Here is a 24,713-nt window from a genome sequence, read left to right on the forward strand (position 1 = left end):
TATTTTTTTACAAACTTGTTTATTGAGCCATACAAATTTTGTACATAGCAAATACAAGTTTCACGCAAGAAACATGGTCCCTTTACAATGTTGCCCTCCATATTGGCACTTACTTCATCCACTGATTTAACAATGAGATTAATCATATTAACAAAAATATTCACACCTAATAACTATTAATTAAAGTAAACATGATATGTAACACATTTCAGTTTTATTAGTACACTGTCTCTTTACAGTAAATGAGATTGGCATATTTTTAATCTAGTTCTGTCATTGTTCCATAACATGCTTCAATTGAAAAATATAAGTCAAAAACTATCCTGCAGAATTGTTATTGATGTTAATGGAAACAATATATCGCAAAATTTACATGTATTGTTAACTTTGTAGGTACTCGGTATGAGCTTCACTGGTCATTCTGACAAATTCAAAGCACTACAGGAACTTATCCCGATCCTTTTGCAAGGTTTAAAACATTATCTTCATTTCAGCAGGACGGAACTTACTGTTCTCAGTTTTTCTTTGAATCTAGAATTGTACTCAAAGTTAACATGAACAAACTGAAAATACATTTTGGGATGGTATATAATATAAGAGGTAAAGCAATAATGCAGTATGTTGGTTCACTGTTAAATCATAAAAACATACCATATATATAACAATTAAAATTATTATATTTTAAAGTATTACTAACAAACAGTCTTATATTTCTTAATCACACCTGTCTCATTATAATATAATAATACATTAAAATACGATAGCCTAGTTTCCATGACAATGTGCACTGGTATCCCAGACCCTCGATGTCACTTAACCTGCATCTTTGCTGTCCAAAATAAACTTGCAAGTTAAAATATTTGGTAGGATATAGCTCCACGTTTTTTAACGTGTGTGCTAATCGAGCAACACACTTCCACTTCTCATCTTATTGGTGTTATTCTTACAGCTCAATTATAATTTAAACCCAAAACAGTTTTATGTACAGTAAAGTGAAAAAGACATTCCTTTTTCAAGGTGCTGTTCACAGTCTCAGTGTGCAAAACCTTGATTTTGCAAAGATTTATCTGTGTTACATACAAATAAGACAAACAAGTAACACATTGTTTTTCTAAATATCAAAATCATCCCCATAGATTGCAGTATTTTTCACTGTGCTGGACATGTTTCTTTGCCATATTTTTCACAAAATGGAAAATGTTTTTTTATAAATTTTCATTCCCACATAACCAAGTTTCAACATAGACAAGCAATGAGATTAAGATAATTTCATATGAAAGCTATTCAGTGTATAGCTAATGACAAAGAATATATATCAAGTGCTGTTAACAATACTGAATAATTTTGTTCCTACACATTATTTTAAAGTCTAGAAGTTAACAAACGATACACATTGGAGATACATCAATGAAATTCACTATATGGAGAATCTACTCTAAAAGGTTAAGAAGAAAAGACTTAACTCTCAGGACATCATATATTTAACATTTAATAACAGTCATGGTATATCATCTTTAAAAGAAATGGTAACTTAGCTCAAAATAATTTGTCACATTTTTTTGTAACAAACCTGCATAACGTTGATTGAAGTTTTATATGTTAATAACCTTGTCATGCTGATTTCTTAGTAGTATGAAGTATTTACATGTAAGGCCTGTAGTCTCTGTGGAACTGTTGCTTATTGTCAGGAGGTATGGACACACATTATTTTTTAGTAGAACTAAGGCCAGATCTCTTTATAGTTCAGTATTCATCTTCTTTAGTGTATAAAAATGTCAGTAAAATCACAATTCATTCTGTGTAAAGCCTATTATCAGCAAAGCAAGTTATTGTAGTCACATTGGAACAGCATTTAATGTAACCCATACTGATGGCCCCACATTCCATGAACAGAAGATTTGTAAGAAAGTAATGAGTGGATACAAATTGAGTTTTAAAGGTAAAAATATATATTTATACATTCAGAGATAAAATATTGTGTCAACATTAATGTCCAAACTTTGACAACTGTGTGAACACACCAACAAGCAATAACCAGACTTTTCTTTACCAAAAGTGTAAGGTTTTTAAACAACAAAGAGAAACATTTACGTACTTGTCTCTAAGGAATTTGTGGCTGAAATTTTCAATTTTAATCATAATGTCTGGAAATCAGAAAATCTTATTTTTTCTGTTCAATAACTTTTGTCATCCTGTTGGCTTAAAAACACAAATGATTAGGATACATAAAACAGTAATTCTGCATACTTTTCATAGGCATAAAACATATATTTGGAAGATGTACATGCATAATGATACTCTTTATGTTTGTACATCCCCTAATATTATTGATATTGAAATCTTGGCTTTTATGACCTGGAAACGCAGCTGGATTTGAAGGCAAGAATTTTGGTGGGGTTTACTGTTTTCAATGCAGCCACTATGATAGGAGAAAATTAAGAATGATTCCAGAGATATGGAATGATTACTACAAGCCAGACAATTTATAAAGAAAAAAGCCTAGGATTTTGGAATATGAGACTTCAAATTGCCTACAAAAAGAGCTGGATAGCTTATACCTAGGGTTTGGTTTCTGGCAGGGGAAAGAGATTTTTGTTCTTAGCTACTGCATATTGACCAGCTTTGTACCCCACACACTCCTGTCCAATGGATACTGGGAGCAAGAGTCCAGATACTGAGTTTATTGAGGGTAAGCAAAAAGAAATTACAAGGATGGGACAAGACTTGGTAACACTATCTCTTTGTATGATGTTACTTTTTACTTTTCTTTGTGCTTCATAAATATAGCTGGTGGTTGCATTTGCAAATCACTGGCTGTATTGATAAGTTTTGTATGCTGCAAATGCACTAGTATAATGTACATCGTGCATTTTCAGGCCATGGTCCTGACCTGCTGCTTTTGTCTTCCATGCTATAACAAAATTCAACAAGCAGTCAGGTAACTTACTTGCCAGATGTTGCCTGTCTCGTGGATGTTGTACTCCAGGCTTGACTTGGAGATGTGCTAGATGCATCCAACACAGCCAGGGCCTTTTTGCTGTTCTGCACAAACTCCTAGACAAAACACATTTAGTGATCAACAGGGACGAGGGGTATTTTCCAACACAGTTTACCAATGCTTTCTTTGCAATTTTTCGTTTGTGTACATAAAAATTATTTATTGCAAATATGAAAGAATTCTTCAAAAAACTTAATAAACTTTTACTGACTTATCAAACTATATAACCTCCCCCTTTGCAATGAAAATTTTTAAAGACCATTCCATTATTTGTCTGGACATTTTTAGTTACAACTCTGACATGAATATACCTTATTTCTATTGTAAAATATGTCAACAGAAACCTCATTATAATCAGATTTTTGTCAGATATACATTACAAATCCATTCTTTCACACCCCTCATTTGCCTTACCATAAGTCCTCTGCTCATATAGTAGGGTCTACTGAGTCCATCATTCCGCTCACAGTCCTCACAGAAGCAAAGGAATATAGTATCTATCGCCATCTGAAACCAAACCAGGGAACATAATTGAGCCATGACAGTGGCTGGCCACAGGCTAAAAGGCAGATTTCATGTCCTAGTAGTGTCACTGGGACTTTTCTGTCACTATGTACAACAACATCCAGCCAACCTCAAAAGGAATGGAACTGACAACGTATCTCCATCTGAGGTCAAGATTTATAATTATTTGAAACAATACGTATTATGTCCCATTTACATCTCCTTAGCAACACAGTGAAAATTTTGCCACAAACTTTACATTTGTGACAAATTTATTTCACCTAATAATAAATCTCTGAACCACCTCACTAATAAATTTTTTTTAAATATTCCCGTTTTACATTTTTAACCTTTTTCAGTCATGTGTCACACACAAGCCAGCTGGCAGTCTTCTCCTAGTAACATGCCACCAAATTGTTACACCCCATGCGGTGCTAGTCGGTAACCAGCCACGCTCCAATACAGTCCAGTACATCTCCGTTCGCTTATATACGATTACGATATTACTTCTTGGGTAAGTTCACATGATTTATTTTTACTATTTATTTTGTTTTCTATATTCTATTTTCAATTGTCATTGATAAAATTGAAACTTTACTTCACAGTCCTACTCAAAATATTGACGTCACTACAAAATACGAAATACAAACCTAATAGTGACCTGTGATAATACAACGAACGAAGAAACAATATAAATGGACAAGAACATCATCAGAAAAATGAAGACTATAAATCATAAAAACAATAAAATCAGTAATTCAGTGATAAGTTTAAACTACATAACACCCGTTGATGGCTAAATTATAGCCGAAACTAGTCGTGTAAGTTCCTATTGTAATCGAGTACTCGATGGGGAACGTTAAATGATGTTTTAATCTTTTAACATTATTATATTTGTGATTGACGGCAAAAATTTTAATATATTTTAATACTTGACAGTACTGATTTAGCTGCAAAAAGACAGTTTCTGACAGCCCTGCCTTGATTCAGTCTGCCTGATGCTTCTGCTTGTTTAGTGTTGATGTGTGTAATTCATAGTGTGGGGTCCAAAATGTACCTACCAAATTGGATGATTTTACCTAAACATTGAGGCATGGTAATCACATTCAAATCAGCACCTCAAGCCATTTATATTACAATGTGTCCAATGCATTTGCCCTCAAACTTTCTGAATATTGGTTTCAGTTCTTGCTGTCGAAGGCCTGCCACTTTGAGAGTAATTGTCCAAAACTGATCCTGCCTGGCAACATTTTTTGATGAGGTTTGAAACTATATGCCTGTTTAGTTCAACTTTGATGCCAGGTAATTGAATGCACTCTTTGTTGATGAATATCCACTGCTGGGTACCATACAAAATTAATTAAAGAAAAGATGAGGAGATGGCTACATTATTACAGCGTGTCAGCAAAGTGTCTTTAAATTATAATCACTCACTACATAGATCAGAGTTTAAAATTCCTAGTTACATTTTGGATCATCCTATACACTGTGATTTCATGAAAGGTATGTCTTGTGCTATTCTGTTAAAAAAGGAGACTAAGGTGGTGATAATTTCCTAGTCTGTAGCACTAGACTCAACAGTATATCTTAAAGAAAACATAAAAAATAAAAGCAGACTAATTTTCCAGTTTTAAAACTGAACATCACCCTATCGTGTGCGGTGAGGATATTTAGACAAAGTGTAGTAACCACTGCAGTCTGGATGAACATACACCCAACAATAAAGCAGCTATAATCTTACCTCATATACAGTTATGAAGCAGTGAGCAACAAGATAGGCAAATATTCCAGCTAATGTTAATGGTACCCACACATGACGGATGCCAGTCTTGTCCTGCAAAGAATCAGACAATTAGATGCCTAAAGGAATCGGTGATGAAAACAACTCAGTGATTTAGACTTAATAAGAATATACATAGAATATCTGAGGTGTGGAATAACAAATGAAAAGCAAAAGACCAAATGGTTGACCCAGATTTGAGTGATTTAAGTCATGTGACAAAGTAGTAAAAGTATAAGAAAAGTACACACTAAGGTAGACAGTATGAAATGTGAGATGACAGAGAGTGTGATGGAGTTTTCCATGATTTTCAGCGTTTGCAGTATTAAAGTATATCTGGTAAGTGTACGACCCCGATTTTGGCAGTAAATGCGTTACTATCTATGCATATCAGACTGTAAGAATTTCTCAGAAGCCCAACAAGTGCCCCAAGCATAAATAATACTGCTGCTGGCTCAAAACATGGCAAACCAGCAATCAGCAACAGTTAATTCATTCCAATGCTACTGGGTCCATTTATTTTAAAGAACAATTATGTGTTATGACTTAATATGTGAACAGCAAGAGACATATATTATTTCTGCTTTAGGTGTGGAAACAGATTAAAAACAGTGTGAACACGGATGTAATGATGGTAACCCACATCAAACATTGTGATGCCAATGAGAATGGTTGCAACCACCACCAAAGCTTTGCCTAGGAAGAGTACAAAGTCTCCAACGGAATTGATGGCTGCAACTCGCAGTGCATTTGATGCCAGATGCCTGAAGGCTTCTTGCCCACCTCGACAAAAGCTATATCCAAAGACTGCTGCAAGTAAAGGTAAGAAACTGTACTGTACAAGGAATCTGATCCTTAACAAATCAGTAGATGTATTTATAATGTGGTAATGTAAAAATCTCACTAAATTTTCAGTAGTAAATAGCAATGAAGGGCACTAATTCTAATCTTGTTCATGAGACCATTTATCAAAGTCAAGGTTTACCAGTTTTGTCAGTCCCTCTAGAAAATAATGGAAAGTAATATAAGACAGGACATGAATACTTCAGTTTGTGTCCTTTCTGATTCATATTGAAGAATCCTATATAACATATGAAGCTGACAGAATGATTAACAAAAAATAAGAACATACAAATTCCATGTGTCATGTTACAAAGATTAATTATATCAAACTAAAAAATCTTTCAGTTGTCATAATGCCACTTTACATTGTACTGAAAAACAGCTTCAATAAAATACACAAACTTTCAAATTTATCACCACAAAAAAAGCATGAGTCCTACATTAATGCCAATAAAGGTGTATATTACATGCTGTTGTATACTTGGTGAAAGTTACACATCAAATAACAGTGAAAAGTTTAATCCTACCAGTTACCTGTTTCAATATAAGCATTACGCGAAAGGTACTTGAGGATCTTTTCGAAGCAGTAGAGGCAACACTGGCAGGTTCTGAACAGGCACCTGCTAACTGCATTTTCATGACCTTTGAGCTGAGACTGAATAGCTGCAAGGATGGTGCGGGCAAGTTGCACCAGGGCGATGAAAAGAGATCCCATTGCCACTGTTCCCAAGTGGTAACGCACCAGGTTAAAGAAACTTTTTGAGACAGGAAAACCTAGGTTGTTTTTATTCCTGATGGCAAAACAAAACATATTGCTTGAAAGTAAAAATCTAATTTTTGTGGAGAAATCTTTTGGAAACTATCCAATTGAAAGTTTGTTAAAGAAAATAGAGACTTATGAAAGTAGGTTGGTTGGATGTGAAACACATTGTACTGATTTAGGCCCTTCCCTGGTATTGTATAAAATTTGTAAATCTGTCACTCTTTCATTTACCTACAACACAGAGGACTGACAATTGGATGCTGAATGAAATGCTGGTACATGAAGCCTGTTTCGTGCAACTCTACTGTTGGACTCCCACTTATTGGTAGCAGTCAAACTGTATAAATTCTAACTTTCTGACAGTGATTTGCATATACCTTGTGAAGAACCATTTTCCAACCGCACCAGCAATAATCATGTGTTGGCAGCCAGTACAGAACTGTATGAACCAGAAGAGACCCAGCAGGTTGTACCACTGTGTTACCTGTAACAAATTCTGGAATAATATATTCTGAACAATCACTCTACCACGCTATATTAACAGGCTATGCCCTATCCCAGGCAAAAATTGGGAGCACTGAACATACCTGTGTGCTAGTTGCATAAATAATCCATTGCATATTGATGCTACTGATCAGAAAAATTCTTTGGCAGGAATATTTTATGAGGGACGAACTCAATTACTGCCAGATTACTGCAGTCTTAGTCACAGTTCTCTTAACATTGTTCTGCATCTATTATATTTACGTGCTCCTACAGAAAAGTGTTTTCCTATTGTCAACAAGCTAACATGCCTACCGTGTGCTGTGTAAAGTTTGAAGGTGGTGGTAGTATTGTCAGTGGTTCAGTTTTTACCTTCTGTATCACAGCAGTTATTTGGTGCATACTTTTCAGAGATCCTCAAATGAACTCAGATGTTGACAAAATAGTAGTTCCTTAATCACTCCAACTGACACATTAACACTCGTCATACAGCCATGACTGTCTTTTACAGGCCATGCCATTCAAGATATTCTATGGAGGAAGGCATTGGGGATTGTAAAAACCCCTCTGAATGTAATCCTAAGTGTATATTATGAAACCATCATAAAAAACATAATTCAGTTGTTTTTGTTATTTATTCAGGACAATTCGGTAAGTTGTGGGGAAGGAGATTTCAATCTCTCCTCCCCCCCCCCCCCCCCCCCCCGCCAAAGTAAGAATCTACCCTATATTTTATATGCAACCTGCTTACCTTCATTGTTTGGTCTTTCTCGTAAGAGGCTGGATTATTGGGAGTGAAGAACCCAGAACTTTCAATTATAAGGCTGAACATGAGCCATGCAGCCACTACCACTCCTAGTGCCACAAACGTCTGTAAGAAACTTTCATATTCACACTGAAACATCATAATCATAGCCTGTGATCAGTACAAATATAAACTGACTGATGTTTAAATTAAATCCCTTATTTTTATCCCATGTATTTGTTTAACTTTTTATTATTTAGGGTGCATAAGACATCTTTCTTAAAGCTTCTCTATTGTAATGTAAACCTTATTTCCATGAGATCCATCCCATTTTCACATACCAGGCTTAAGAAACTGAATCATGGTACTACCCATTTCCGGAAGATTGAATCATGGTTGTTTAACTGTTAGATCTGGACTGGAATTAAATGTCATTACCAAAAATAAGGGAAAGTTAGTTTGTAATATTTGTTAAGCAATTAGTGCAGTTAGTTTCACTTTTTAACATAACTGTAAGTCAGCTAAACCTCTAACCTCACTGAGTCTATTATGGGAAACATGATATTGGGATTTTTTAACACTGTCCCCAACATCTGCAGAAATTTTAACTTTATGTGTCAGATTTACCTACTGGCATTTGTTCAATTTTCCTTTTGTTCCTCCAAACAGATGTTCCTTTGGAATAAAGGAACCTGTAATACATATGAGGTACAGGCATTGTAACATACCAGTAGGGGTTCCAGAAACAGCAGTGGCATGCTGTTAATGGCTCTTCCAGCCTCTTTAAACAGTTGGATCACCAGCTTGATACGTTTCCTCATCACCAGAATTACCAGCAATACTATCACCTGAAAAATAAAGTAGATATACAGAGTGAAGACACTCAAACAGTGTGCCTGTCTTTTCATAAAGTTTTTATTCACAAGTAAAGTTGTAAAGATAATTTATATATACCGTTTATAATTTTTCCATTGTTTATATGCTGAACTTCTATCTCTAAAGGATATTTGAGAACAAAGTACATAGAAGAAAATTTGGGTATATAATGAATGTGATTGCAGAATAATATAGGAAATTACTTGATGAGAAGTTCATAAAATGATGAATTGGTGAAACATGCAACATAGACAGGGTAAGGTGTAAACAGCGCAGAAAACCTTGGGAACATTACTTGCTATACTTATACATAAACTACATATCATCTAAGCAAAATGATATGAACTGGAGTGAATTCACTTAGAACAGGGTCTGGTGATGGACTTTTCCGATAAGAAATATAATTTATGGCTTTATGCAAGTGTTTTCTGGATGAGCTTTATATCAGATTCTCAAGGAAAACTCTGTACCACAATCTCACTCAGATGGGTTCAAGAAAACATGTTGGTCAAAGCATCCAAATCTGAGGCTAGTGAGTTACTGAGCATATCCATATGTGAAACTTTTGAAAAGTAACTATGCAGCAACTGACTGACAAGCCAAAAATCAAGTGTAAAAAATATATACATTGGAAGTGACTTACATCCAAGATACACACAGTTCATTTCTGAGCATACTTACTACCTTCACTTTTGTCATTTCATCCCATCAGTCATTATTTTGATGTTGCACAAATATGTTATTGTAGTATCAAAAAATAACCTCTTAATTTTTCATTCTGGGCTGATTTGTTTGAGGAGCTCAGCTGTATTTATAGCAATGGTTACATATTATAAAAATACCAAGATTTATGTTTTGGGCAGAATGTAAAAACTTTGGATTATTGTAGTTACATGATAAAAGAATTCAGTCACTATTACTGCATTGACAATTCTTTTTACCGTAATGATAGTAGCAACAACAGCAAAAGCCAGATGACTTGTAACATCTGTGTTGGCCTCTGTATTCTTCAACTCATCTTTCTTTAACTTCCACAGAATCCTGTAACACAGAACAGTGAAAGTAAATATCTTATAGAAATATCAGAACGAGTACATGGCAGGTATCCAAATGGTCACAGAATTTTCTGTGGACCCCAAAGGTTCACTGTTATAACAAAAGTCTGCCATTTGACCTTATCCTAAGCAAGTTCAATCTGACTCACATTTTCACAAACCATTTTCACTCATTTACACCTGTGAATTGCAGAATGTCATCTTCTTACTTGAAGCATCCTAAGAACACAAGACATTCTTCCAGTATATCATACATTTTAGGTCTGGGTATTATCCTTAGTACACTATTCCAAAACATCTTTCATCTCTACTAATAAGATGGACGCCAGCATTCCTAGTTCACATGTAGGTAGGTAATGGAATTAAATAACTGTTCAGTAAATGTAATGTGGAAACTCTGTAACTGAAACTTATTTCTATTTCAGTATAAAAATTGAAAGAGAAAAGACCTCTTGTGATAGCAGGCACACATGAGGGGAAAAAAAATATACTTCACTGAACAAGACAGCAAGGACCAGAGCTTCTTGCCTTGGTATAAAAATGGCCACAGCACGCTACCCACTCACCTCTAAATTGTGTCAGTGACTGAAAGTGTATGGAGCTTAATTTCCATAGTGCTTATGGCTAGCTGTGTTATTAACCTATTATTCATCTGATGTTCTCACCATAAGTAGATGGTACCGCCGATACAAGCTAGTGTGACGCCAATGAGCACCAGCCAAACAAGGATACCAACAAAGCAGCGAAACAGGATGAGAAGTACGAGTGAGAAGCCTATGGAAAAGTAAGTTGTCATTCTGTACCACTTACGCTTTCTTAACAGTAGATTTTATACTGTTGGTTAATATTTGTTATATTTGTCTATGCAGTATGTGAGAATCAAAATCAGCAATGGATGAGAAATCACAAACAACACATTTGCCTTCATATTGAAAAGAAGCATTATTACATACCAAAAGCAATAAGGCTCAGATAGAGAATCTCTCTCCAGCTCATCTGAAGATCTTCTGAAACTTCCTGAAATGTAAAAAAATTACTTAAAATGGCAAAAAGTTGTACATTACTTTGTCACAAACATAATTTGAAAATGTTTCGAATTTTAAATGCTGGGAATGACAACACAACAAATTTAAAAAAATATTGATGGTACTTTTATAAACTGCTCATTATTCATATCAAAAATAGTTATACATCCATCTACTTCCCAAACCCCAAAAAGACAATATACATGCAACAAGGAATTATAATAATCATACAGATATAAGAAAGTCTCAAAAATGTGCGAAAGAACGGAAATTCCAATTGTTTGGAAATGAAGTTCTTTGGAAAACATTTGGACCAACTAGATGTGTCAGGGATTTAGTGGATTACTGATATGTAACAAAAATGTGTTGTATGCAAGTGGTCTAGTATTTTCAGGATAGATAAATCTTAGGAGGCTGTGTACTGAGACACTACTTCTTCTATAAAACTTACCTGGAAAAAATTTTTAAATCCTGTTTTGGAGACTGTGTTGTCCATTCCTGTGTCAGCCTTTTCAATGCAACGATTAAAAAACTCCTCACTAGAAAGTGAAAAAATCAGGAGTTTGAAGTACAGCATATTTAAGATAAACAGTTGCTGTAGACAAACAGCTGAAATGAATATACTCACTATCCATCACTGCATGTCTCGACACATTTCCTGTTCACTTTGTCAGTCCACGAGATCTGAAGTAATCTGGATAAAAAGCAATGTTATTAAACCAAGGGATATCACAAAACATATTTTTATGCACATTGTGTTCAACAATTATGTAAAAGGAAAGTATAATGAGGAAGTTATATCTGTCTGTCCTTACAGTGTTTTAAATGTGTTCTTTGTACCCACCTATACCTACATATGCTTTCTCAAACACAACATAGCCCTGTATGTAATTATCCACCCTAATACAAAAATACACAAGAATAAAATCTAAATGTTATTGCTATTTATGGTTCCAGATCCATCACCTACTTTTCCTGGCTCCTATCTTCTCCCAAACACACTCCTAGTTTGTCATATTCTTTTACTGGTGCATTATAGCGGCCACATATGTTCCCGCATGTGTCATAGCCATTAATAATCCTGTAGATATCACCATTCTTAGCACAGTATATTATCAATACAACCTATAACACACAAGAAAAACATACTGTAATGGATAATAGAAAATATTTTATTTTGACAATTCCAGACAAGACATAATGGAATCACCGCTTATTCAAGCATCAATAGAGCTCCAGTAAATAAATGACAATTTCAGACCTGTTTTTCAGCATTGCTGAACCTTTGGGTTTTCTTGCCAGATATAATTCTCAGACCCCAAATTGGTGTGTCATATATTGACATTAAAATTATGCTATGTGCATCCAAAAAACTAAACTGTCATTGAAGTATTACATAATCATTTCATTTTACACTGTAACTGTGTATTCTGCTCTAAGTGCATTTGACTTGAGGCCAACGTACCAGTGAAATTAAGAATAGCAGCATTATGATCAAGAAAAAGACATCTGTGCAGCTTCGTTTCTTCACAGGAAGTTGGAAATCTGATTCATTTCCCTCACTCTTGCTTATATTATCAAGCTGTGAACATAAATGGTAATGTTAAACCACTAAAAAACCTTTTGTTGGCCAAATTTTCACAAAATTATTTGTTAACCAAGTCATGTAAGTAGGGATAATATTTCTGCAGCTATGTCCTACCTCTGTGGCTCTTTCATTGGTAGGTTCAACCCTGTCGGAGCCACTGCAGCATGACCCCATGACCAGAACGCCCTGAAAGACAAATAATATTTTGAGCATAAATTCCTATTTCAGGCCAGTTGGCATAGTTGTAGAAATAACCAGCTACTTCTGTGTAGTATATAATTAAAACATTTCTGTCTTCTGGATTGTTGCGCTGTGTAGTCTGGTCGATGTTTACCAACGTTTCAGAGGTCATACCTCCTCCGTCATCAGGGCGATTAAGTGCAACAACGCAGAAGACAGAAATCTGTGAAAACCTCAAATCTTACATATATAATTCAAGGTTCAACACCACTAATAAATTCTGCCAATGAACATGGCAGCTCTTTTCACCTCACTTGTACTTCCCAAACATCTATCCTAAATTCCATGTGGTGGTTTTCCAAGCCCCCCTCAAAATTCTCTCTATACATTCACAGCCTCTTCCATTCCAGCTACATGCTCGGCCCATTGTAGCTCCCAAGATTTTCTATCACAACAATATGAGGTGACCTGTACACATGAGTTTGTTATTGCTCAACCCCTTGTGTATGAAGTACTTTCCTGAGCACTATTTCTCAGACACTATTCATTTATCTTCTTCCTTCAAAGCATGAAGCCATATTTGTGAAAGAAGCTAATTACAAATTATCCACTTTTGTTCCCTTCTTCCATCTGCTGTGGAGCCAAGAGTGGAGAATGCAGTAATGCTGTCCCACTACACACCATGGAGGCGCATGAGGGAAGAGACATATAGCTGCTACTAATTCTTTACCTTGGCACTGGATGGAGGTGAGTGGTCAGCATCATGCCCTGGCTGTGCTTTAACCCTGGGGATAGCACCCCTCATTTCCATTGAATCGGAGTCTGGGTGGGCCCCAGAGCTGGTGTTGATGTAGATGCTAGAATAAAAGTCCTTTGCCCCTGGCAGGAATTGAACCCCAGTCATCAAGTACAACACTCACCGTACTACCTCGGCTCAACAAGAGGTGAGAGTGTTGGTTTAACTCCTACCAGTGTCGTGATTTTTCTCTTTACCACCCAACCTTTAAATGTGTGTGTAAATGAGGCTCTTAATGAATATAACTACAATAGGAATAATTGAAATATTATTTGTGGACCTTTACATTAGTGTAAATTTTGTGTTTCTGCCTGTAAGGCGAAAAATGCTGACCCTGAAATAACTCGTGTTTAACTACTGGAGTCTGACTGCCAATATAATGTGGTTTTCATCGAATTAGGTGTTTTTCTCCGCATTTCTATGAAGTAAAAATTTAATTTAATCCACATGACATCTTTCGGTCGCGAAGCTTCTGCATCTGCCCCACCCCCATCGGAGAGACCACTGACAGACGGAGGTTTTTTCGTTTGTTTTTCTGCATCCACGTGACATAAGCGCGACATGATTAGTGACTGTAGTTTAAAATTTAGTGATGCAAAATCTTCACGCAGCTGCAAATGAGACATAACAATAACACGGCCAGTCACGTGACAAAGTATTTACGTGTCAGCACTCTCGCTGGTCACGACCCTAGATGCTGTCCCATGCTGCTTGCTCTGATGTCAGACTTTTGAGGCTGGGGGCATCCCAATTCATCGAACTTAAATTTGGTGCAACTCGTTCAAGTACAAAATCAGCTACTTTCACATGTGTTTAGACTTAACGCAATACACACGTGCAGGAAAAGTTGCCGCGGCTATGAGGCGCTATTGTACAGCACCAATGTGACATGTCACTGTTGGGTGGATGGATGGTTTTTAAGGGTTGCTTGCGTGACTGTGTGGTTGGATGAACTGTTGGTAGGTGAACATAACTCCTTATTTGGACGGTTCAGAAGCCCAAAATATTGAACATATTTTTTTTCGATTTGTGGATTGAGAAGTGTTTTTTATTACTAAAATAATTTTATGACCGAGGCATTTTTCATTCCCACTTTTTGTACTTACGTTTGATGTTAATTTAATAAGGCTAAATTATTAAAACCGGTTGATTAAATGCAAAGAGTGTAAGACGTAACGCTCATTGGCCACTGTACCATCAAACTGGGGAATTGAAGATGGCTCTTCTGGGTTGTTGTGCCGTGTAGTCTGGCAGAACGGCGCAACAACCCAGAAGACAACCATCATTGGACTCACCGCCGTGAAAACCTCAAATCCTACATAACTGGGGAATTCCCTGCGTACCCGTCCCATACACGTGACCGTGACAGAGAATATCCTTCAATGTAAGAACGAGGACTGGACTGAACAGAATTTTTTTAATGACGACCACCACAGTGCTTTTAAGACGATTTTTAACATACTTATCCTTCACGAGTCAGGTCGTCTGTATACAGGCCGCAACATAAAACACTTTTTTATAACGAAGATGTTTTTTTTTTTGTATATGTAAGCGAAATTGTATTGTTGAAATACGTAAGAAAGTCGGAGTTTTATTGATGGCTGTCGAAAAACAGTTTTAAATACTATATAGATCGAACGTGTGGTGTCTTCTTGGAGGGCGGTAGGAGCCAAAGTTTTAAATATGCCACAAAAGAGCAATAGAGGTTGAAGTGTTATTTTGAGGTAGAAATTGTTTCGTTTTATACTTGTACTCACCAAAACCAAACTTTCAAAAGTTCTCAAGCTGCAAGCTCTGGTACAGTTCTGTGCGTGTATTTCACTGGATCACTGGCTGCATGACTGCGTGCTGGTAGCCGGCAATGAACAATGCCACTGGTGACGGATCGGGCACGATACAGCGGACCTGCAGGCACCAAGGACACCGACCACATAATCTGTGCTGGCTACGCTCTGCTCTGCCACTACCATCAAACCGCGACCTGCTAGGGGTTATCTCTGTAAATGTTGGTGTTGCTATTTAAGCCCCATTGTTCAAATTTAAATAAAAATGTCTGGGTCTAGTATGAAAAGAATTTACACACGGTTTACCAGTAACACTTCCACTGTCGTATCGAATGATGCTAATACAGTGACATTTGAACAGTCATTTCCATTTTCGGGCCTGGACCCGGCAGAATCTCATCGATTCGGATAGCACAGCCCCTGCGCCCCCATCTTCTGTTTATTCTTTCTTCGCTGTTCACAAAATGAATGTGCAATGGTGAGTTACATCTATCCGTATATTTAACCCACACTTTATGATATGTGCTGTTGAGAAGTGTACCAAAATTAATTTCGGTCCATTTATGTCCAATATAGGCCCCAACTAAGTAACTTACTACATGGAGCAGATATTTTCTTGAGAGACCGATCGATAGTCGCTTGGTTAGTCATTGCCGCCTTTTAAGGAACCCAAAAATTCATTGCCGTGTTCATAACAGCCCGCAAGCTGTTCGTATCTTCAGAAAGATGAATCCAGTCCACACATATTTCCCAAAGACTCATTTTAACATCCTCCCATTTACTCCTGTGTCTTCCGAGTGACCTTTTCTCTTCAGTCTTTCCAACCAAAATTGCCCCGCCCGTCCCATCCTTCTTGATTTGGTCATCCAAGAAGTGTCTGGTGAAGAGTGCAGTTTGCAGGACTCTGCACTGTGCAATTTCTAACGTGCTCTAACCGCGTTAAAAGTTATTTCCACGGCCCTCGACCAGCAGGAAGTCGGTGTGCAGTTCTCATACACCCTCAATCTGCGTTCTTCCTTTAATGTGAAAGATGGTATTTCACTCGCACAGAAAAGTATTTTCCATGCTTGCAGTCCAGGACGAGTTTTATTAAATTGATCGAAAAATGTGCAGTGTAAAATTTGTACATTATATAAAAAATAAATCTCTACAAACTTAATTTGCAGTCACTCAGAGGTGGAAATCAGTGAATGCAGTGGTTAGTTTAAGCCAGAGGTTCCCACAGTGTGGGGCGCGCCCCCCTGGGGGGCGCGAGTGGTTTTCTGAGGGGGTTGTTTGTATGGAAAACTTTTTTTAACGAAATATGGAGAAACATTTTTAACATCCTATGCTTGGTTGAGGCAGTTTAGTTGTCTTACAGTGCTGTATACTCATAGCTAAATTTTATGTCAAATCTGTTTGCTTGCACTTGTTCTGGAAGGGGGCGTGAAAATTATGAAATGTTTTAAGGGGGGCGCAAGGTATAAAAGTTTGGGAACCTCTGGTTTAAGCCATTCATTAATTCACGTCGCTTAGGTCCGGACATTCTCGACAGCACTTCGTTTCCAAATAAACTGAAACTGGCCCTTCCCTCTACTTGTGAGACAAACCCTTCAGCCAGTCCACGTCTAAGTCGTCGTTCAGGTAACGAATTGATGTCTGGTATGGATCACTATTTCCGCACCATTATATGACGCTAGCATTATCGACTTTTTCGTCCACTTCGCTGTATTGGCCTACCCAATTACTAACTTATGTCCGAAAGCCGACCTGTATCATGTGTTTAGTTCAGTCTCAAATTTTGCAAGAGAAGGCATCTTCTGAGTTTTCAGTATGTGAATGCCAAATGGAGGGATTGTTTCTGTGTGTGTGCATGCTTCACGTCCAAAAATCATGGCGCAGTTGTTGTGCTCTGAACTTTGTCGGGCGAATTTAATTTTTGTTCGTTCCGGTCCAACACAAATCATGCTTCAAATGAAGCTGGAAGAAAACAAATGGCTCGCCCTCCCTATTTCAAGGATACAGAACATAAAATGTACAACTGGCCAAGATTCGTTAATTTTGTTGGAAACGAAGATCATTTTATGCTGTAATGGTGGTGAAGATGTCGACGTTGGTATTTTGTATTGTGTCGCCCTGAAGTTGGAGGCATTATGTTCCTTCGAAACGTTTTTACCCCCTGCAAGTCCACATGGCGTCATGGCCCACAAGACGAAACCAACATTATAAGACCATTTTCGCTGCGATGTGTAACAGAATATGAGGAGAAATCTGTGCCATGTAATTTGTTTTGATCTCCGTTAAAAATGGATTTGTAGCGAGAGTAACTTGACATCGTACTGCGCATACAAGAGGATTCAACTTTACACTTGGCAGTAATTTATTCTCGGAATGAAATGCAGCAACTTCTTGTCATCAGATTCTTCGGAGTCGGTTGATAAGCAACGCCTACATAAGCATTTGAAATCCGATGAGTAACGCGAGTTCAGTGTGGCTTATCTTTGTCTTATAAGGAAAGGAGGATGAACATGACTCTTATCTACTCAACATTCTGGCCGGAAGGTAACTGAAGAAACAAAGGAAAGATTATATTTTCCAGATGCCTTCTCTGCAGTTTTATATTCTGCGTACTTTTTGCAAGGAGCCGAAGGGTCACAGACTTGTTTTCTCACGATCCCAAGGCTTTGGACATCAGTGACGCTTTACCTTTGACGCGGCACATTGTTTGTCATGACAGTTGTAAAAATGTACCAACTGCTTCGCCCTATATCGATTATGTATAGCGTCTTTTGAAATCTGTAGAAAAACAAATGACGAATGTGACGGCTCTGTTATCCCAGCATTCTGAAATCATGGAAAGTCTCAATTAAGATGGTCACTTTCTGGCTGGGATTCGAACTATATTCCACTTAAACACTTGCTAATCCTCCAACTTACAGTTCAGATGTGTAATTACAGTTCTCGTTTGACGTCATAATTATGTTTGTAACTGATTAAGCGTCTTTAAATTAATTACGTGAGTAAAGAAACTGTTCGTGCGTGCTTAGGGTCAGCAGACAACCCCGTTTGCGAATCATTTGCCTCATGCGTCTTGCGGCCAGAACTGTGTCGTAACTTATGCAAAATATCTGCTATCCTGTGTTGCGTCGTAGTAAGAGGGGGAGAAAAGACAGAAAAGGCGATGGAGGAGTGAAACGCCTTTCAAAGAAGCTCGGAGGTAACTTGTGACATGCGTTTCCGAATATAAGGCGCATTTCTCCAACGACGTTTCTTGTAATTTCCTACGCGTTAAATTTAGTTCTTTCCTTGTAAGTTTTCGTGCGTGAACATAATGAATTTATTTTTGGGTAACCACTGTATGCCACTGACGTGGGTGCGGAAAGAAAGGAGACCTCAGTCATGCTGCAAACCTGATCTGAAGGCCGAGAATAATTACGGAACTCAGAAGCACATAGTGGCTCTGTTTGTTAGACTTCCTTCAAGAAACAAAAACATTGTACACGGCGCAGCGCTGTTAAGTGTTTCAATTGTCGCGTGAACTACAATGAAAATGCTTCACAGGTTGTTATCATGGATATATAGTTACTGATTGTGCGTTTGGTGTTAACATATTGCTTTCTTTTTCGGCCAAACTCATTTTATCAAGAGTGGCGTATTTTCCTGTTACCATCTTCACGTTCAGCAATTTATCTGGTGCCAGTTTCATTTATCAGATTGCTTTGCATTGCTCCTATCAGTTAATTTACTTCCCTCTGAAGATTGGAAACTTCACGGAGGAATTAAAATTTAATGATGAATTTATGATTTTTTTGTCGAAACTTTAACGACCTTGTAATATTTGGTTATAAATTTTAATATTTTAACCCCCCCCCCCTTGAAGTACCCCAGTAGTTCTCAAACTGAATGTAAGTACTGAAAATAACTAAATGTATGGTCTAGAATTTTCCTGTCGCTGTGGAATCAGAAATGTCATCGCTTTGATCAAAGAAGCCCGCCGTCACGAGTCAGTCCAATCCATTGCACATCGTTACACTATTTCTCAGATACTTGTAACTGTGTGTATTACCTTTCCATCAACGCTGAGAGACCTCGACAGTTTGTTGTGACCTTCAACCCATGATCTTTCTCTTAGAGACGAAGTTTCCCATCCTCTGCACGCCGACAGAGGAGTTTTCTTCTAACCTCTGCGTCCAGACAGATTCTGGGGCCCATCCAGCCTCCTGTCCAATGGGGGTAACGGGGTCCTTACCCGGGGGTAAAGCGCGGTCGTGGCGTGACTCTAACCACACACCCCTATCTAGTGCCGAGGTTAAGAATGAGTAGGAGCTATACCTCCACTCCCCCCAAGCACTTACATGGCGTAACTTTACTTTAACTTCTTCTGCCACGTCTTTACAAGCGCTTTCTACTACCACCACAGAAATTCACTCTGAAGGTGGTAATTGCAGTGTTTGCTGAAACGTTACAAAATCTTTGCAGGTAAAACGTTCAAAAAGCTTTAACAATCGATCCAGCTTGTCCCAGGTAAAATTGTAGTTCTATACGCTTTAATAATTAGATTTATAACGTCACTATGTTTAAAATGTTTAAAATGGTGTCGCTTACTTAAATGTCAGTATTAAAAAAGTTTTCGTAAAAAAGGTTAAACCCTTATTTCAATATGCGATGTTAATTTGTTTTATAAAATATAGAGTATAAGAAATACTGTAACCCTCAAAAGAACGGAAACTTACTTACGCACTACGACGCCCTCTCGCCGGTTCTACTCCAAAGTACAAGACATGTGAACCCATTTTCTTGCCGTCGGCCGAGTTGTATATAGTTCACAGTTTCACTTGTCAATCATACAGATAGTCGATAAGTTGAGCTTTCGTCCATCCTGGAAGTATTACCCGCAAGTCCTTTGTTTTGTAGCGTAATCGGTTGCGTTACTGAGAGTAAACATCGCATCGGCGACGCGTGTGCTGTATGTTTGATTGGGTTACCACGGTGACCACGCAAACGCTTTGGCTTCCGTATTAATAATAGAAAAAGCTTGCTTATGCCTCAAACTACAACTCGTTTGTATTTTCGTCAAAATTTAACGACTGGTTCTCAAAAACCCTGGATTGAAAACAAAATAAGATATCCGTGCGCTTTAAGCACCAAGCCATGAAGATGTATGAAGGCGTAGATTTGTATCTCCACGCAATCGAACATGAATTTCGGACTGGCAGTTTTTAGAATCAAAATGTATTACATTTTTCTTATATTAAGAACAAAACAAAAGATGAGTATTTCAGTTCCCTTTGCATCAGAAGCCTTTTGATTATTCCAAAAGTTGCGTTCAGGGAGTGACCAGTTTCGATATTCTCTGGCATACAGTAATATTTTCATGCTAGATGTCATTTGTTTGATTCTTTAATTGTATATAATTAACATACATAGTAAAGAAAATATTATACTGATGCTTCTTGTCCTTTATTCGTCGTAATTGTAACATTTTGCATTTTTGGTTTGGTTGTTTAGTGATTTAGGCTTTTATATGTTCATGACGTCTATTAATTTATGAGAAATAAGCGCTTACGAGATAATGACCACGGCTATTTCCAGACGACAATTTGTCGTGTCCTGTGGGCTTGCTTTCACGCACCCTGTTCAACCACTTACAGGATGACCGCTGAACATCCGTCAGTTCCGTTGAACGTTGGAATGACGGGCATATTTGCATATTTTCCGTGTTTTGTTGTTACGCTGTGAACGTGAATGTGATGGATGATTCGTGCTAAACTCCCTGTTAAGTCTAAAACTTGTCTGAAGAAGATTTACAAGATGTCTGCAACGGAGGAGGTCAAGACTCGCGAACTGTAATTCGAAGAAGAAATAAGAAAAATTACTTGCCAGCCGCATTTTTCTGTTTGTACCAGTTCTGCCACCTGTGGTATTCGTTTTTATGTATCTGCGATTTTTTATTTGTGGACACAAGGAAAGAATTTGCTGCTTCCGCGCCAAGAGACAACATTTGCGGGGGGCAGGGCTGTAATGGTGTCCGAAACCAGTTTTCTAACTTACAGACTGCCATTGCGATGCAATCTTTTGTTACATTTTTTATAATATTACCTGCAGCATGTTGGGTATTTTTTGTGTTTAGTGAAAGAACTGGCAACTTCAGTGAGATTTCAGGTTCTCGGGGAGACAAGTATGGAGACGGTTATTTCCTGCTTTGTTGTGCCGTGTGGTCGGACTGTTTACCGAAGTTTGAGAGGTGCTTACTGCCTTCTTCATAAGGGAAATTCAGGGCGATCTCCCTGATGATGGAAGCAGCAAGCACCTCTGAAACACTTATAAACTTCTACTAGACTATATGGTGCAACAACCCAGAAGACAGCCATTTTCATCTATTTGCCATCCTACGGAAACACAATGTTTTGCTTTCTGACAAAACCCCCTTTTACATTCCGCGTTTCTATGACAACTCCATTGATTTCCATTTGTTCAGTGACAGTGCTGTGTATGCACGTGTTTGTCAGGAACACCGAATTGTTATCGGACGCGTGTAATGTGGCTTTGAAAAGTAGCCCGCATATTTGATTTGTTTGTCTCTGAGCGCCTGTAGTTTTGCCATGTTTGTCTGTCCGTCTGCTTCTATCCGTGGTCTGTGTATAAAATGGTACGAGTAACGACCATCCTGACTGAGGGTTTAATTGATTTTACTCTTTGTCTTAAGATATGTGCAAGTTACTTCGCTTTGAATCACTAGGTCTTCTGGCCTGAATGTATTTATTGTGTGAAAAGATCGGTGAAAGAAGTGTCCCATCTTCTTTCAGAAGTTAAAGATAATTAATTAATCATGTCTTTTCAAGAATAGAAATTTTCATTACCACGGAAGCATACTGACAAAATAAATTTTCAAAAGAAAACAAATGGCAATCTGATCCATAACCGAAAAGTATTTTATCACACCTCATTGGCTGTCGTATAAGAGTGTATATGTCGTAATCGCTACAAATCACCTGTACATAAAAACTCGTAGTTTATACAATTTCATTTTCGTAAATTAACGAACTAAACGATCAATAAATGCACGCAATGTCCCAGATGTTATGATGCCCGCTTTGGGTGCGGACTGTCCTACTTACATTATGGATGTGGGTCACTGGGGGTAAACTCAGTCTTGACCCAGATGGAAAAATTTACATACGATACGGACCTCAAACAGAATCGGTGAGTATACACCTCTGGGGAACGGGTGGGGATGGAGGTGGCAGTGTTTAACTATTCATAACATAAATTAATTTGGGCTACGTAATCTAATCAAATATATTTGGTGTAATTGCAAAAAAAGTGGGATGTTGGTGCTGCTGTACACAAGCACAGACAGTAGTTACATTTGGGCTTATGAGCACTAATAATATACGTTTGAAAAATCAAATATTGATATTAAATGATTGACATTTGGTTGAAACGCCCGAGTTTTATGATGCCGGAAGGTCCTGGGTTTAAATTTCTACCCGGACACCGGCTATCCTGACCGAGTTTTCCCGTGGTTTTTCTCATCCCCTCTATGCAACTGTCGCGATAGTACCTCAAATTACGCCGCGACCATTTCCTTTCATATTATTTTAAATTTTTAATCATTTTAACTTTCGATGTTATCTAGTCTAAGATACTGACAGTGTCGTTATATAAACCATGGAAAAAAAGTGTTCAGTAGCTGAAGCGTTCGGCTAAATTCTCGTCCCTCATAATTGTCTCTGAGGGAATTTCCTGTTAGCATATTCTAAAGCGAAGTTGAGGAAAAGCAATGTATAAAGATGTCCCAAAAAGATATATACACACGTTCAGCGTATGAAATAAATACATTTGAATTAACTAAACTAACACACACGTCAGCAATGGCACCTGGTGAATTAGCGAATCCAGTGTAGGTGTTCACAGTGGCGCCATTCGCTTCGTGCCACAAGTGACAGTGGTGAGCACCTGATTGACAGGCGACCATCGTGTTATAGTGTGTACATCTTTTTGGAACCATCTGCAGTTTCAAACGACATCGCGTGGCGGGTAATGAGGGAGTGTGGTGATGGACGCATGCCAGCCGACCTCGTGGGAAGAGCGTGAGGAAGTCCTGTAATACTTTACCAGTGGGTGTTTGGATTACTGTGCTCGTTCGTACTGAACGCATAATAGGGAATCGTGTTTGTATTTGTAGAATTGTGACCCTGTAACATCTTACCCTTTTTTTGAGAGGTGACCATTTTTTATCAGCTCCGAGTTTTATGTTGTCCGAAGTGAAGTTTCCTGTAGTTACCCTTTCTGGCTAGACGAATTCCGAAATAATACTTCGAAATAGTTATTACTACCTCCTTCAAAACCCTTCTTCACTCACCGTTGTCATCTATACATTTCTCATTCGACTGTGCAATTCAAAGTCTTTAAATTTTTGGAGCTCGTTAAGAAGGGCTCCAAACTTAATTCCTGCTGACTTAAGCTCTAGTAAAATACTAAAGAAACAACTTAGTAATCAGTCTTTCAAACCGCTTAATGAATGTGAATTAAGATCCGACCTATGTAGGCTTACAAAAGATCTACACTAGATTGAAACACGAAACTAATTTTCCTCCATATCAATTATCTCCATGTCGTGTTGTCTACAACGATGCAAAATGTATATATGAGAAAAGACAAAGTGGATCAGAAGTTTGAAATTACTGGAAAATTCTTCAAATGGAAGAGGTATAGCTGGGCTTCATAAAACTGTATGGTTAAATTTTGGATTTTAGGTACAAAGACGTGTTCCAATTTTAATTTCTGGCTTCGTGACATACAAACGTTGGCACATCATTGTCTGTTGCAGGCTTACATTCGCATTAATCTTTTCACATCTAATTATAAAAAGCCTGTATTTATTAAAAAAGAAAAGGTATCTTCTTGATTCAACAATTTTATTTATTTTTGGGTGTCATTATGAGAATGTTACGCTTATTTCGTTGTAGGCTTGCAGTAGATTTCTTGTAATATTTTCTTTGGCATTCGCATTAACTCTGTAGTTGTTTGCGAGTGGGTATCATGAGCACCGTTCTGGTTGTCTTGTGTGTTGCACGGGTTATCTCGTGAAAATACGTGTCCTAACCACGATATTTCTGTTGGACTGCGTCATCAGGCTTACATGTATCGCATATTAAGATTTTCGTAGAACCGGGATTTTTCTCGTCCTACTTGTTCTGTTGCTTGTTTTAGTTTCATGGCTATTGAAAAACATTTGGGAGGGGGGAACTCAATGTTTTTACTCCATGGCAGTCACGGAGGAAACTTCTAGCGAATAGCCACAGAGTTAG

General features: G+C 37.7%; 3 protein-coding genes across 7 annotated transcripts in view; 2 read left to right on the top strand and 1 right to left on the bottom strand.

Moving 5' to 3' along the window:
* The window catches only part of Snrk (SNF related kinase), a 37,539-nt gene extending 33,475 nt beyond the window's left edge, over positions 1-4,064 (top strand). The window contains exon 9 of the mRNA XM_087356806.1: positions 3,862-4,064. Within this exon, the coding sequence (XP_087212932.1) occupies positions 3,862-4,020 (159 nt within the window). The 3' untranslated portion in view covers positions 4,021-4,064. The remainder of the gene's footprint in view (positions 1-3,861) is intronic.
* Positions 1-20,337, bottom strand: LOC110832316 (choline transporter-like protein 1). Of its 5 annotated transcripts, none has more exons than XM_087356812.1 (19): positions 20,137-20,336; positions 15,394-15,541; positions 12,775-12,846; positions 12,538-12,654; positions 12,043-12,197; positions 11,701-11,766; positions 11,524-11,611; positions 11,001-11,064; positions 10,713-10,821; positions 9,934-10,033; positions 8,845-8,964; positions 8,123-8,266; positions 7,266-7,372; positions 6,660-6,916; positions 5,926-6,092; positions 5,244-5,336; positions 3,413-3,505; positions 2,948-3,054; positions 1-1,762 (listed from the first exon to the last, which is right to left on the bottom strand). In XM_087356812.1, the coding sequence occupies exons 3-19, from the start codon at positions 12,832-12,834 to the stop codon at positions 1,744-1,746; spliced, it is 1,866 nt and encodes a 621-aa protein (XP_087212938.1). In that variant the 5' UTR covers positions 12,835-12,846; positions 15,394-15,541; positions 20,137-20,336; the 3' UTR covers positions 1-1,743. The 5 variants fall into 5 exon arrangements, 4 of the variants coding, with proteins under 4 accessions (XP_087212938.1, XP_087212939.1, XP_087212937.1 ...); XM_087356813.1 differs by having other exon boundaries at positions 8,123-8,242; positions 20,133-20,336; XM_087356811.1 differs by having other exon boundaries at positions 20,133-20,336.
* The window catches only part of LOC110832315 (jouberin), a 26,471-nt gene continuing 12,475 nt past the window's right edge, over positions 10,718-24,713 (top strand). The window contains exons 1-2 of the mRNA XM_087356807.1: positions 10,718-10,831; positions 13,487-13,587. The gene's annotated coding sequence lies outside the window, so the exon portion shown is untranslated. The remainder of the gene's footprint in view (positions 10,832-13,486; positions 13,588-24,713) is intronic.

This window comes from Zootermopsis nevadensis, unplaced genomic scaffold (genome assembly GCF_977971745.1).
Source record: "Zootermopsis nevadensis isolate Lab colony 2312 unplaced genomic scaffold, Znev_1.0 Znev_ptg000028l, whole genome shotgun sequence".
Classification (NCBI taxonomy): Eukaryota; Metazoa; Arthropoda; class Insecta; order Blattodea; family Termopsidae; genus Zootermopsis; species Zootermopsis nevadensis.

Bases quoted from the DNA above. Each gene is read 5' to 3' on its own strand.
- LOC110832316 (XM_087356812.1), bottom strand. From the start codon at position 12,834: ATGGGGTCATGCTGCAGTGGCTCCGACAGGGTTGAACCTACCAATGAA. The intron at 8,965-9,933 runs GTAAAAAGAATT...TTTATTTTTCAG, and splicing joins TTGTTGCTACTATCATTACG to GTGATAGTATTGCTGGTAAT. The intron at 3,506-5,243 runs GTAAGATTATAG...GTTTGGTTTCAG, and splicing joins GCTTCATAACTGTATATGAG to ATGGCGATAGATACTATATT.